The following is a 12,385-nucleotide window of genomic DNA, read 5'->3' as shown; positions in this document are numbered from 1 at the left end:
TATTCAGCAAAAATAGGGGAAAAAAGAGTTAATGAAGTCAAGCAGTGAATTGCAAACCAATCCTTTAAACACATAGGAGATCGAACCATGTATGTGTATGTGACTAAGCGAGAGGTCGTAGATTCGAATTTGAGAATTAGCCACTGCAAAAATATAAAAAACATATTAAGGGCCTGTCGTTCATTTCTCTTGTACCCCGTAAAAGTGGAAACTTTGTAGCATTACAAATATTATTAGCGTAGAGTTCACAGAATGACAGTCAATATGGGCCTAAAGCCGAAATCATTTTACCCACTATCTGGGCCCGGGAGTGGGTCCTACTAAGCTAACAACTCAGCACAGACAAAAGCTATTTCCCAACTCTTTGCTCGGCTTTTTTCTGTTTTTATTGCCTTCAAATCAACTCTTCATTGCCTATCATGCCTTAGGAAAAGTAGAACCAAAAGGTCCCAAAACAACTCATCAGTCATCACTATACTTTCCTGTACAAATGGGTTAAATGAGTATGTGCTAACATGCATCACAACTCATCACTGTTAAATCTATCCAAGTATGGAATTGGTCCAGTGGTTCTTAAGATCTCATGAGATCTATGATATCTTAGATTCAAAAGTCTTAGTTAGAGCCATCCCTAAGGGATATGGCACACAAAAAATTATGCACAAAAAACAAGCAGATTTTCTAAGAGCTTTGGATTGCCAAACAAAAACAAAAAAACAAAAAAAGACCAATTCATTATCTGTTTGCAATGCAAATGATGAGCATGAGGAGCCCCACCATGCACTTAGCCCCCCACACAGGGATTTTGGTAAAAGCAAGCCGCACATTTTATCTTCAATTAGACGTTTGAGGGGAGTAAGACTTGTGTGTTAAAACATGATATGAAAGGTTACCCAAAAAAAAAACCCACGATATGACTGGACTTGTCATTTGCAACATAAATTGTGCTATAAATTTAATAGGTAAGAGTCCACATGCAAGATATAAATGATCACATAAATCCATTCACATAAAATGAATGGATGAATTGAATCAAAATCTTTAGTTCAGTAATTGATACAGCACACGAGTGAGAGTGACTTTTTTTTTTTTAATTTTTTTTTTTAATTTTATAGAATCAGCGAGAATGACATATAATCTTGTACTCCAGTCTCTAGCCCATTGAAATTTACAAGTGAAGATGCCATTATGAGATTTTGGTAGAAGAATGATGTTTATATTTTGATTGTAGTAGTGTGTATCCACAAAGTTTTTTTTTCTTTTTTTTTTTTTGAATGAATAGACTAAACTTTTTATTCAAACAAAAAACAGAAACTACATCATGCAGAAGAGCTTGTTCTATAAAACAAGAATTCTCTTCCATCCAAATGGAAAAATCATCAATACCTAATACATATTTAGTTAGTAAATGAGCAGGTCTATTACATTGCTTGCAAAGATGTGAGAAATAACTTTATGAGAACCATGACAAGCAGCTTGCATACCATAAATAATCAACACCACTTAGAATGGTGAAGGTGAAGTCAACAAAGTTTTTGGTTAAAGTGAAGATGTCATATATATATATATATATATGTGTGTGTGTGTGTGTGTGCGCACGCGCGCGCGCACAGTGCCATTAGCCCCAAAGAGCCATTTTAAGGTCGACTCTAGACCATGAGACCACACAATTTCAATCAAATCAATTTCACCATATTTTCAACAATTTTAATACATTACTTTGTTACAAGCTTATGTTACTCGATTTGTCTAATAATTTGATAATTAGAAGAGGAAAAATTTAAACTTTTTACCCCTCTATTAAAAATGTAAAATTGAGCTATAAACCTATAATCATAAAGGGTCTTGATATAATCAAGATGGATAATATTCACTTATCACTTCAATACTATTTTTTTGGTCATGTTATTGTTATCAATTTATCAATTTATTAGGTGGACATCTCCCAATAAAGATACCAATGAACAAGTGGTTTATATTTTTGAGGTGAATTTTTTAGAGGGAGGTATTAAATAAGAAATAAGAAATAATAATAAAATAGTAAGGGTGAGGGTGATAATTTGGAAACAGGAAGTGGAGGTTGAGGTAGCTGGGGACAGTGGGTTCCCGCGAGGGAAACTCGGATCAAACAAACAAACAAAGTGAACCTTCTTTTGAGTTTTGAGTTTTGACAAAGGAAGGAAAAAATACATACATACATAAAAATAGAGTCACAGACACAAACACAAACACAAACACAGAGAATAATAAGAGAGAGAGAGAGAGAGAAATGGAAGCAGCAATGGGATTGATGAGAAGAATACCTCCGAAGCAAACGGAGACAGCACTCTCAGCACTCCTCACCCTTTTGCCCCATCACTCTTCCGATCTCCTCTCTCAAGTTGATCAGCCCCTCCAGGTTTCATCTTTCATTTCCTTTTTTTGCTGCATATTTTGTGGATCTCTCTCTCTCTGTTTTTCGTTAGGGTTTGGTGTAATCTGCCATTTGAATTGGTTCAGATTATTTGGCATTTATCGATTAGTTTTTCAAATTCCTGATTTTTTTTTTAAAGACTGAATTTTGAGAATGTACCATTTTTTATTTGATCTTTTCAAAAGAAAAAAAAAATTACATAGATATATTAGATATAACTAGTTTTTAATTCTTACCCAGAAATCCATTTCGTTGACATTTTTTGAAAATGAAAAAAAAAATATATATATATTATTATTGGGGAGGGTTTAAAAATCCTTTTGTGAATACCTCCAATCACACTTTCTAATAGTTCCTCTATTATGATTATGTATTTCCTTTTCCCTTCAATTTGAAAAGGAGTCCAAACAATTTAGTCACATGCAACCAACTGATAATTTTAGGTTTTTCATAACCAAAATTGGAAAAAGAAAAAAAAAGAAAAGAAAAAAAAAGAAAAAAGAAAAAAATGAACCATATTAGTCTGCATAGCTAAATAGTGGAGGGCTTTTCTTTTGTTGGGTCAAAATTAAATTCACTTAACGAAAAAGACTTGTAGGAGATTTATTAAATTGGAAGTTCTATGGCTCTGAAAAATGAGAATATCACAATGTATTGCCCTTTGTCCTCTTATTTTTATTGGTAAGTTACACACGCCCAATGAGTCTTGAACCCACGACTTGACTCTCCACCTCGCTCTTCCAAGGGAAGGAGGTGTTCTTTGAGTTAGAGCTCATTGGCTTGCCTTTTATCATATTTTAATCTTATTTTATATTAATTCTTATTGTGTTGATTGATGATTGATCTCGTCTGTGTGGGTGTGATTTCAAAAAATTTTGAATGTTCCAACATTGCAATAATTACCTTCTTTTGATTTTCCTCACTTCTTGTGTTACTTTGCAATTCTCTTTGTATGGTCAAGTATTACCATACAATGATTTTTCTTTTTTCTTTTTTGGGTCACGTACCATATAATGATTTTACCTCTGGTAATTTAAGCTTCACTTTGTTCCATCTATAAGATTCCACAGACCATGGACAATCTTATTAAGAGTAATCTACCATTGATCAATCAGTGTGTATGTGCATGGCTAACAGTTAATCTTCTATTGCTTCATTGTTCAGTTGCTTGACATTTGTGGTCCTCTGTTTTTCTCAGCATTTTGGGTTAAGTGGATGATGCCACACAGGGTGTTTGATGTCTATTGCTGTTTGAAAGGGTTGTATGGGAAACTTAGGAACAATATCACATGGAATGTAACCCCTATTTGTCTAATGTGGAATAGCCGGACTTTTGAGGGCATGGATAAATATGTTAATGAACTCAAGTTTTGTTTTCTGTGTGTCTTATTAGAATGTTGGACTATTGGGGGTGCGGGGGAACTCTTAAGCTGAGTTTATGTATCACTCAAGCTTCTCGTTGTATTTTTTTTAGGATGCTCTATCATTTGAGCTTTTTGTTATTTATCTTTTTTAATAAGGTTTCTTTTTTAATTTTATAATTAATAAGATTTCTTTATTACTTATCAATGAAGCAAACAATTATTGGAGCCAGTTTTTTTTTTTTGTGGATAAATAATGTGTTGCTTTCTCAAATATGAGTATTTTGTAACCTATTGCTTCATTTAAAAAATATTTTTGGACTGACTAAACAGGTTTTATGCGATGTGGATCAAGGGAAGGAGTTTATTTTGTGTGAATACAACAGAGATGCCGACTCCTATAGGTAGATACTCAACTTTTAATGCTTTTGAAAAGTTTTGGTTTAGGTTATAGCATGGTAGATTATTGAGTTTGCCTACTTGGTGAATCTTCTTGCACACTCTTTTGTAGATTAAGACATCTGCCGGTAATTTGTGGACCTGGATACTGAGCTCTTTGGAGTTTGTACTTTAGGAGGGTGTACACTCAGTATACTCAGTGAGCGAAAGAACTGATGTACTTGTTCTTCTGTCTGTAATAAATTAAAATAAAAGATTAAAAAAAAAAATCATTTACCTATCAAAGAAATTATGGATCTGGATATTTGGTTTGGAGATCATTGCAGCTCCAAGGGCCTTTTTTCATAGCGAAGTCCATTGAAAGGAGTAGCATGGTTTTCAATCAGAGAAGCTCATCATGACTTATAATTTAAATCACTTGTTGCTACCATACTGTTTTTCTATACACAAGTACTTTATGTGGTTCTTATGCACACATTAAGTAATATGATAGATTTATTTGAATAGCCGATGACCCTGCTCAAATGGCACTTCCCCCTCTTACAAGAGTGGGTGGAGGGCGAGGTCATGAATTCAAAACCTACTGGGTGCGTGTGTAACTTACCAATACATTTATTTTTGCATGAAGATTCATTGATGTATTTTCAACCTTTGGATACATTCATTAATTCTTTGCACCTTTGGATATATTATTATCAGTGTTCCCTCTCACAGTGCATTATCGCTGTGTGTGTTGGGGGAGGAAAAGGACTTTGCTAAAGTGGTGACTGGTGATTTATATTGTTTTCTGTTACTTTATTTCCATGTAGATCACCTTGGTCAAATAAGTACCATCCACCATTAGAGGACGGAACCCTTCCATCACTAGAGTTGAGGAAACTTGAAGTTGAAGCGAATGACATCTTTGCAATTTATCGTGACCAGTGAGGTCCTTTACTTACCTCGTCCTTTAGTTTTTTTTTTTTTTTTTTTTTTTTTGAATATTAAAACTTATTTCTTTGTAATCTCTCCCCAATTGTCTGATTTTAAATAAAACTAGATTCAGGTTTATCTTCTACACAATTTTTATGAATTTTCTTATTGAACTACTTATCGTGTTCTAAAAACTGTAGTAGTTCGATTAACCAATGATATGGTAGGTACTATGAAGGTGGCATTTCCTCAGTTTATATGTGGGAAGATGATAATGAAGGTTTTGTAGCATGCTTTCTAATAAAGAAAGGTAAGCTTTTTTCCTGAACTGGCAGTCAGCAGACTTTTGTATCTTTTAATGACTTGCTACTATTTTTGAGGGATGAAGATGGCTCAAAGACAGGGCATGGTCGAAGGGGTTACCTGCAGGAGGGAGGATGGGATGCTATACATGTCATTGAGGTAAAGTTTGTTTTCCATGGACTGTAGAATGTAGATGTGGTGGTGTCCATGTAGGATGTCCTTGCAATTTCCCACCATCCTTTTTTTTTTCTTTGTACATATTTCTGTCAGTCTTCCTTCAGTCATACTGCAACTCATTTTTATCTAGGTGGGGCCAGAGGAGGAGGGAGTGGCTCATTACCGGTTAACCAGTACTGTCATGCTATCTTTGACTACGGATAACGAGTCATCAGGCACATTTAGCTTGTCTGGGTCAATCAGACGACAGGTACTTCATACTTGTTTCTGTTTTATACTGTGGAGTTTAATATTTTTCCCCTTACTTTTTGCATGTTAAAGAATTCATTTGAAGGTCTGGTGAAGCCAAATGAAAGAGAAATTCACCTTTGTGCCTGAGTGAATTTGCGAAGACTGGATGATTAAATTTATGTAGTGTAGTCGAAGTTGAAAAGTGGCCTTATTTGAATGGCCTGAAGTGCACCAAAAAGGTGGTCACCTGAAAGCAAGGCACCAAAATATAAATATAGTTATTATACGCATAATGAATTCAAATCATTGTAACCAAATCATAAAAACTGTTAAATGTGTGCTGCATGAACATAATAGAGAATAATATAGAACATATGAGCATGAAAAGTTTGTAAATTTTGTTGTCTTTGACAATTTCATATTCTTTAGCTGTATTAGGGACGAATTAAGCTAGGCACGGTTTGAATTTTTAATCTTTTAAGCTGGTAGGAGGCTCTACTAATTAATCTAAGAATAGGCTTTATAACAAGTTCATATTAAAAAATATATATAGTTTTTGTTTTTCTTTAAAATACCCACCAGAGAATACCTATCAGAACTAAAAGATTATATGATTGATCTTTTTTCTTTAAAATTCAAGAAAGAGTAGTATTTGTTTTACCTGTGTGTGTCTTGGAATTACTTTTCTTTTCCTGTGTTTTCTTTTTTTTTTTTTTTTTGGGGGGGGGGGGGGGTTGGTTGGTGGGGAATTCCATCACTTCTTTTTTCTTCCTAAAATTTCTTTCTTCCTCTTCTTTTTTAGATGGATATGAGCCTCTCAGTTGCAGAGGGTCATCTTTGTAATATGGGAAGGATGATAGAAGAAATGGAGAGTAAGCTGAGGAATTCACTGGATCAGGTATTATGGGTCCTGCTTTTTTATATTTTCAAGTTTTGCTCTGGATATTTCCATACAGATCTATATTTTTTGTGTTGATGGTAATATGTTCAGTTGTGCACTGTGGTTGTTAACTAGGGCCTTATGGCCTCTGAATCCTCTTATGGTAGGAAATGCAAGATAATGTCTGGTCATGGAATTACAAGATAGTTTAGTGCGTCATTGAGTTACAAAATTTACATATTGCAGGTATATTTTGGGAAGACGAAAGAGATGGTGTGCACCTTACGACCACCAGCTGAAGTGGTGATGAGACTGCCTGATAGCTGATGTGGGATTCAATGGCATATGAGAAGAGAATTGAAATTCTTTGTATTTTCCAAATTTGCTTGGCAGTGTGTTGTTACTGGCAGATTGTTTGTACTTCATATGTGTTCTATTTATTTGGGGTTGTTAGACATAAAATTTTGTGCAGTATCTGTAAAACTGTGATAGTCTGAAAAGTAAGGTGATGCGTGGTTAAAAGATAGATGCTGGTTAAAAGATAGATGCTCATCGAATCGGAAACTTTTTTGGTGTTCTTTCTATGCTATTCTTTACAAAGTTCTGCTGATATGAATTGTCGTTGTCAACACCTTAAAGGTTGAAAGTTTAGACCTCTCCTTTAGTCTATGTAATATTGTGCATGATGTTTCCAAATTCCTCACTGCCCGTTTTAGACCTCTCCTTTTAAGCATTTTCCCCCTATCAACCTCTGTTTCAAAAAGGATGTAAGGATAATGTGGTTTTTGGTCAAAAAGCTTTCATTGTGTGAAGAAAAACAGAGGGATTACAAGAAAGCATTGTTACTAAGGTTGACCTTGAGAAGGTTTTTGATTAGTTGAGAAAGTGTGAATCTATCATGAATTGTATCACTCTTCCATCATTTCCATCTTTCTAAATGAGGGTAACTTTGAACCGTTCGCTTGTACGCTTGATATTTGATCAGGAGACACTTTGTTTCTTTATTTTTCTTACTTTCGTGTATGGAGTATTTACTATTTTGGTCTAAAATCTTTTGAAGCCAATCAAAAAGGCAACTGAAGGCCTCATGTAACGGTCTTTTTTCATCTCTCACCTTTTCTTTGCCGGAGACCTCGTGTCTTCTGCCAAAGCATTGGTTAATGACTGTGGAAGTAGCATTCATAGGGTAATGGAGGATTTTTATGGGTTCATCTGAGTTAACCCAAAGTCTTCTTTTCTACTTAAATTAGTAACTGCGTTATGGTCCGATTATGCCAGACGTTAGGTATTCAGTTTAGGGAATCTCTTGGCTTTCCTATAGTGTGATTTTAGGGAGTATCTTGGCTTTCCTATAGTGTGGTAGTGGTAGACGAATTGCTCATGATTTTGATTTCATTACAGAGAGTCCAAATCAAATTTGCAGGTTTGCAAAATGTACCTCTCCAATTTGCAATTGGGTTTGTAAGAAAGATACAATTTCTCACTTATTGCTTTAGTAGGTGAGTTTCTTTGCTTCAACTATGGAGAGAGTACAGACGAAACAAGTTCGGCTTGAAACGTGGGGATTTTTTAGAAAATAACTACAAAACCCAAACAATATCATTAGTTAGGAAACGTTTCAAACTAATTTGATATCTAGCAATTCGAGTTCAGAGGACTCGATTTCTGGGTTTGTTATTTATTATTTTGCCAGCAGCTGAGGTGGCCATAATGTCCACGTAGGCGAGAAATTGAGTCCAATGGACTCGGTTTCTAAGCCTAGAAACCGAGTTCATTGGACTCGATTTCTTTGTATAAAAAACGGGCAGCATCAGTTCCATCAGTTCCTGTCTCATCACTCCCATCCCACAGCAGCATCAGTTCCCCACAGCAGCAACATCACGTGGACATAACAGTCCCCCCACAGCAGCATCAGTCCCCAGCCCTCCACGTGTCCGTGGGTCCCAACTGGACTTGTCCCTCCTTGCCGTGGGGTCTCATAGCTTCTCTGTATTGTGAATATATTCTCTATATTCAAAAACTCAGTCTCTATATTCAGAAACTCAGCTCTTCTCTTCAGAAACCTCTATGAAACAACTTTACTAAACTCACTTGCACTCACAGAACACTCATCTCACACAGCACTCTCAGATAATGTTTTTACAATATTGTGATTATTTGCTAGGTGTTTTTTAAAGAAAAATTTAGAACATATTAGGAAAAGTTTTGTTTTTCTTATTTGTTAGTGTAAATATTGTGATTAATTTTTGAAATTATTAGTGTTTTACCACTATTTGAGAAATATTCAGCAATGTATCACTTTTTTTTAAATTGAGTTTATGAAACTCGACACTTTTACTACCTATTGACATTCACTTATGCATGACTAACACGTGCTTTATGATGAGGTTGAAAAGACATACAGTTGAATACTTTTGTTTTATTTTATTTATTACATCAACTTCACCCAATTAAACCACCAACAAACTGACTGTCAGGGGAAATAAGCATTATACCACTAGGAACTCAAGTTTCATAAACTCGAGTTCCAAGTGGATTTTTCAGGGTACTCAATTTTTGTAAACTCGAGTTTCATGTCAAAATTAAGTTTCACAAACTCGATTTTAAAAAAAGTGATACATTGCTGAATATTTCTCAAACAGTGGTAAAACACTAATAATTTCGAAAATTAATGGTATTTGACTATTTTTGCCTATGTTAATGTCTTTCTTTCTACTAGACGACGGGCTTTTACTTATTAGTTTTTGATTGTAGAATAAATCGGTGGTGATTCATGCATTTGTATAAACAAATAAGAAGCAAGAGTGCAAAGTTAAAGTTAATGCAATCCAAATCCCAATCCCAGATAAACGTAGCATGGCATTGTCATGGCCTATCTTGACTCTTTGATACAAAAATGCAACTCTCTCAGTCTCACACACATCAAACAACTCCAAGCCCATTTCATAACCAGTGGCCATTTCCAATTCTGCACTTCCCACCGCACCAAACTCCTCGAGCTCTGCTCTATCTCACCCGCCGGTGACCTATCTCACGCCACCCGCATATTCCACCAAATCCAAAACCCATCAACCAATGACTGGAACGCCGTCGTTCGAGGCCTCGCCTCTGGTCCTGAACCCTCCAAAGCCATCTCATGGTACCGAACCATGTCTCGCTATTCTTACAGAGTTGACGCTCTCACTTGTTCCTTTACACTCAAGGCTTGTGCACGTGCGCTAGCTCGTTCTGAGGCTATTCAGATTCATTCTCAAGTTTTGAGATTTGGGTTTGATGCTGATGTTCTTTTGCAGACTACTTTGTTGGATGTGTATGCAAAAGTTGGCGATTTGGATAGTGCGGAGAAGATGTTTGATGAAATGTCTGTGAGAGATATTGCGTCATGGAATGCTTTGGTTTCTGGGTTGGCTCAAGGAAGCCGACCCAGTGAAGCTATAGCGTTGTTTAAGAGAATGGGGGTGGAGGGTTGGAAGCCTAATGAAGTCACTGTTCTTGGAGCTCTCTCGGCTTGTTCGCAATTGGGTGCTTTGAAAGAAGGCGAAAAGATTCACGGTTATATCATGGAACAGAAGCTGGATATGAATGTTCAAGTTTGTAATGCAGTTATTGATATGTATGGAAAATGCGGGTTTGCTGATAAAGCATATAGGGTGTTTGAGAATATGGGTGGTAGGAAGAGTCTTGTTACTTGGAACACCATGATTATGGCGTTTGGTATGCATGGTGATGGAGCTAAGGCACTTGAGCTTTTTGAGCAAATGGGTATAACTGGAGTACACCGGGATGCAGTATCATATCTTGCTGCTCTGTGTGCGTGCAACCATGCGGGTTTAGTGGAAGATGGGGTGAGGTTGTTTGATTCAATGGTGGGGTCCGGGGTAAGACCTAATGTTAAGCATTATGGCAGTGTGGTTGATTTGTTGGGTCGAGCTGGGAGGCTCAAAGAGGCCTATGATATTATAAACTATATGCCTATGTTTCCTGATGTGGTTCTTTGGCAGAGTTTGCTTGGTGCCTGCAAGACTTATGGCAATGTGGAAATGGCTGAATTTGCATCAAGGAAGCTACTGGAGATGGGGTCTAAGAGTTGTGGAGATTTTGTGTTGTTGTCAAATGTTTATGCAGCTCGTGAGAGATGGAATGATGTGGGTAGGGTGAGGGAAGCCATGAAGAGTAGAGATGTGAAGAAGATACCAGGATTTAGCTACATTGAAGTGGATGGTGTCATACATAAATTTATAAATGGTGACCAGAGCCACGCAAATTGGTGTGAGATTTATGCGAAGCTAGATGAGATAAAGTTCCAGGTTAAAGCCTATGGGTATGTGGCTGAGACTAACTTTGTGTTGCATGATATAGGACAGGAGGAGAAGGAGAATGCATTGTGTTATCACAGTGAGAAGTTGGCTGTGGCTTTTGGTTTGATTAGCACAAGTGAGGGTACCCCAATTCAAGTAATTAAGAACCTTCGGATATGTGGGGACTGTCATGCTGTGATCAAAATTATATCGAAGATTTATGATAGGGAAATCATTGTGCGAGATCGAGCTCGATTTCACAGATTTAAAGAAGGTTTGTGTTCTTGCAGAGACTATTGGTGACCTTGATCTATTCAGAAATTGAACCAATGATTTGCTAGGGCGCAAGGGTGGCATTTCATCAATTTAAATCAGTGAAAAATTGGTGATGAAGGTTCTGTAAACCGATTTTCTGATACAAAAGTTGAGCATTTTACTTAAACCAGCAGCTGGCAGACACAAAATCTTATCTCATAAACTGATGTTATAATTTTTGACAATGAACATAGTTCAAGAGAGGTTAGGGTCGAAGGTATCATCTGCATGCAGGAGGGAGGTTGGGCTGCTATACATGTTTGGAAAAACTCTATCTGAAATGGACTTCAGTGTGTAGACTTGCAAACAGTCTGCTACGGCATGGTTGAGAATATGGCTGCTATTTGGCAAATTAGCTTTAGCTGAACTTGCACCTCCTCCCTTATAAGCTCTAAGTGCAGGATAAGAATGTGGGTTCAAGACCCATTGAATGCATGTGTAACTTACCAATTAAAGAAATGATAAAATTTAGTTACAAAATTAGTTGTAGCCTTAGGCTACAACCTTACACAATATTTTTTTATTGGAAATGAATTTTGATAATTTTGTAACTAAACTTTGTCCTTGAAGAAAATTGATGTTATTTGATTACAAAGCTCTTTTTATTTTTATTATTATTATTATTATTAAAATTTTATTGATTAAAGGCTAGCATCTCATGCATATTGGACCAAGAATAAGACCAGAAGCGTTCACCCACTCAAATAGAGATTTGGGGAACAAAAGCTTCAGAACTAGATAAGATTTCTTACATTTTTTTTTGTTTGTTTAAAGTTGTCTCCTACAAGTTAAAAGTGTCAGATGTAACTCCAATTTATATAGAAATAGAGAATAGCCAGCATGTGTTTTAACAACCCATTATGTAAGTCATGCAGAATTTTGTGCTAGTCTTGTAAGTTTTTACATGCTTTTCCATTTCCATTTGCTTACATTGATGCTTCAGCTCTATAAACCCTAGCAAACACAATCGAAAGGTATGCAGTTGTTCTTGAGTTCTTGGAAGTGAAGTTTCTAAGACAATTCCTAAAATTTAGGTGAAGTTAATAGCATTGCATTGTTTTTCCCTTTTCTTTGAAGGAGGTAAATTTCAATTTTG

General features: G+C 36.1%; 2 protein-coding genes across 2 annotated transcripts; both read left to right on the top strand.

The window, feature by feature from the left end:
* Window positions 1-2,047: 2,047 nt before the first annotated feature.
* LOC115975470 (probable F-actin-capping protein subunit beta) lies at window positions 2,048-7,202 on the top strand. The gene is made up of 8 exons (XM_031096253.1): window positions 2,048-2,398; window positions 4,108-4,178; window positions 4,983-5,096; window positions 5,313-5,395; window positions 5,474-5,547; window positions 5,696-5,815; window positions 6,599-6,694; window positions 6,923-7,202. Exons 1-8 carry the CDS (start codon window positions 2,270-2,272, stop codon window positions 7,001-7,003), a joined length of 768 nt encoding a protein of 255 aa, XP_030952113.1. The 5' UTR covers window positions 2,048-2,269; the 3' UTR covers window positions 7,004-7,202.
* A 2,211-nt stretch (window positions 7,203-9,413) lies between these two features.
* LOC115977861 (pentatricopeptide repeat-containing protein At1g34160-like) lies at window positions 9,414-11,767 on the top strand. Its single transcript, XM_031099886.1, has one exon. The coding sequence runs from the start codon at window positions 9,544-9,546 to the stop codon at window positions 11,275-11,277; it is 1,734 nt and encodes a 577-aa protein (XP_030955746.1). The 5' UTR covers window positions 9,414-9,543; the 3' UTR covers window positions 11,278-11,767.
* The last annotated feature ends 618 nt before the right edge of the window (window positions 11,768-12,385 follow it).

Source organism: Quercus lobata, chromosome 2, assembly GCF_001633185.2.
Source record: "Quercus lobata isolate SW786 chromosome 2, ValleyOak3.0 Primary Assembly, whole genome shotgun sequence".
NCBI lineage: Eukaryota > Viridiplantae > Streptophyta > Magnoliopsida > Fagales > Fagaceae > Quercus > Quercus lobata.
This window is presented reverse-complemented; position numbering and strand designations above follow the sequence as displayed.

What these genes read in the sequence shown, in the direction of transcription:
- LOC115975470 (XM_031096253.1), top strand. Translation starts at nt 2,270, where the DNA reads ATGGAAGCAGCAATGGGATTGATGAGAAGAATACCTCCGAAGCAAACG. An exon ending in ATGCTTTCTAATAAAGAAAG is followed by an intron (nt 5,396 to 5,473) that starts GTAAGCTTTTTT and finishes TGAGGGATGAAG; the next exon opens with ATGGCTCAAAGACAGGGCAT. An exon ending in ATGCTATACATGTCATTGAG is followed by an intron (nt 5,548 to 5,695) that starts GTAAAGTTTGTT and finishes ATTTTTATCTAG; the next exon opens with GTGGGGCCAGAGGAGGAGGG.
- LOC115977861 (XM_031099886.1), top strand. Translation starts at nt 9,544, where the DNA reads ATGGCCTATCTTGACTCTTTGATACAAAAATGCAACTCTCTCAGTCTC.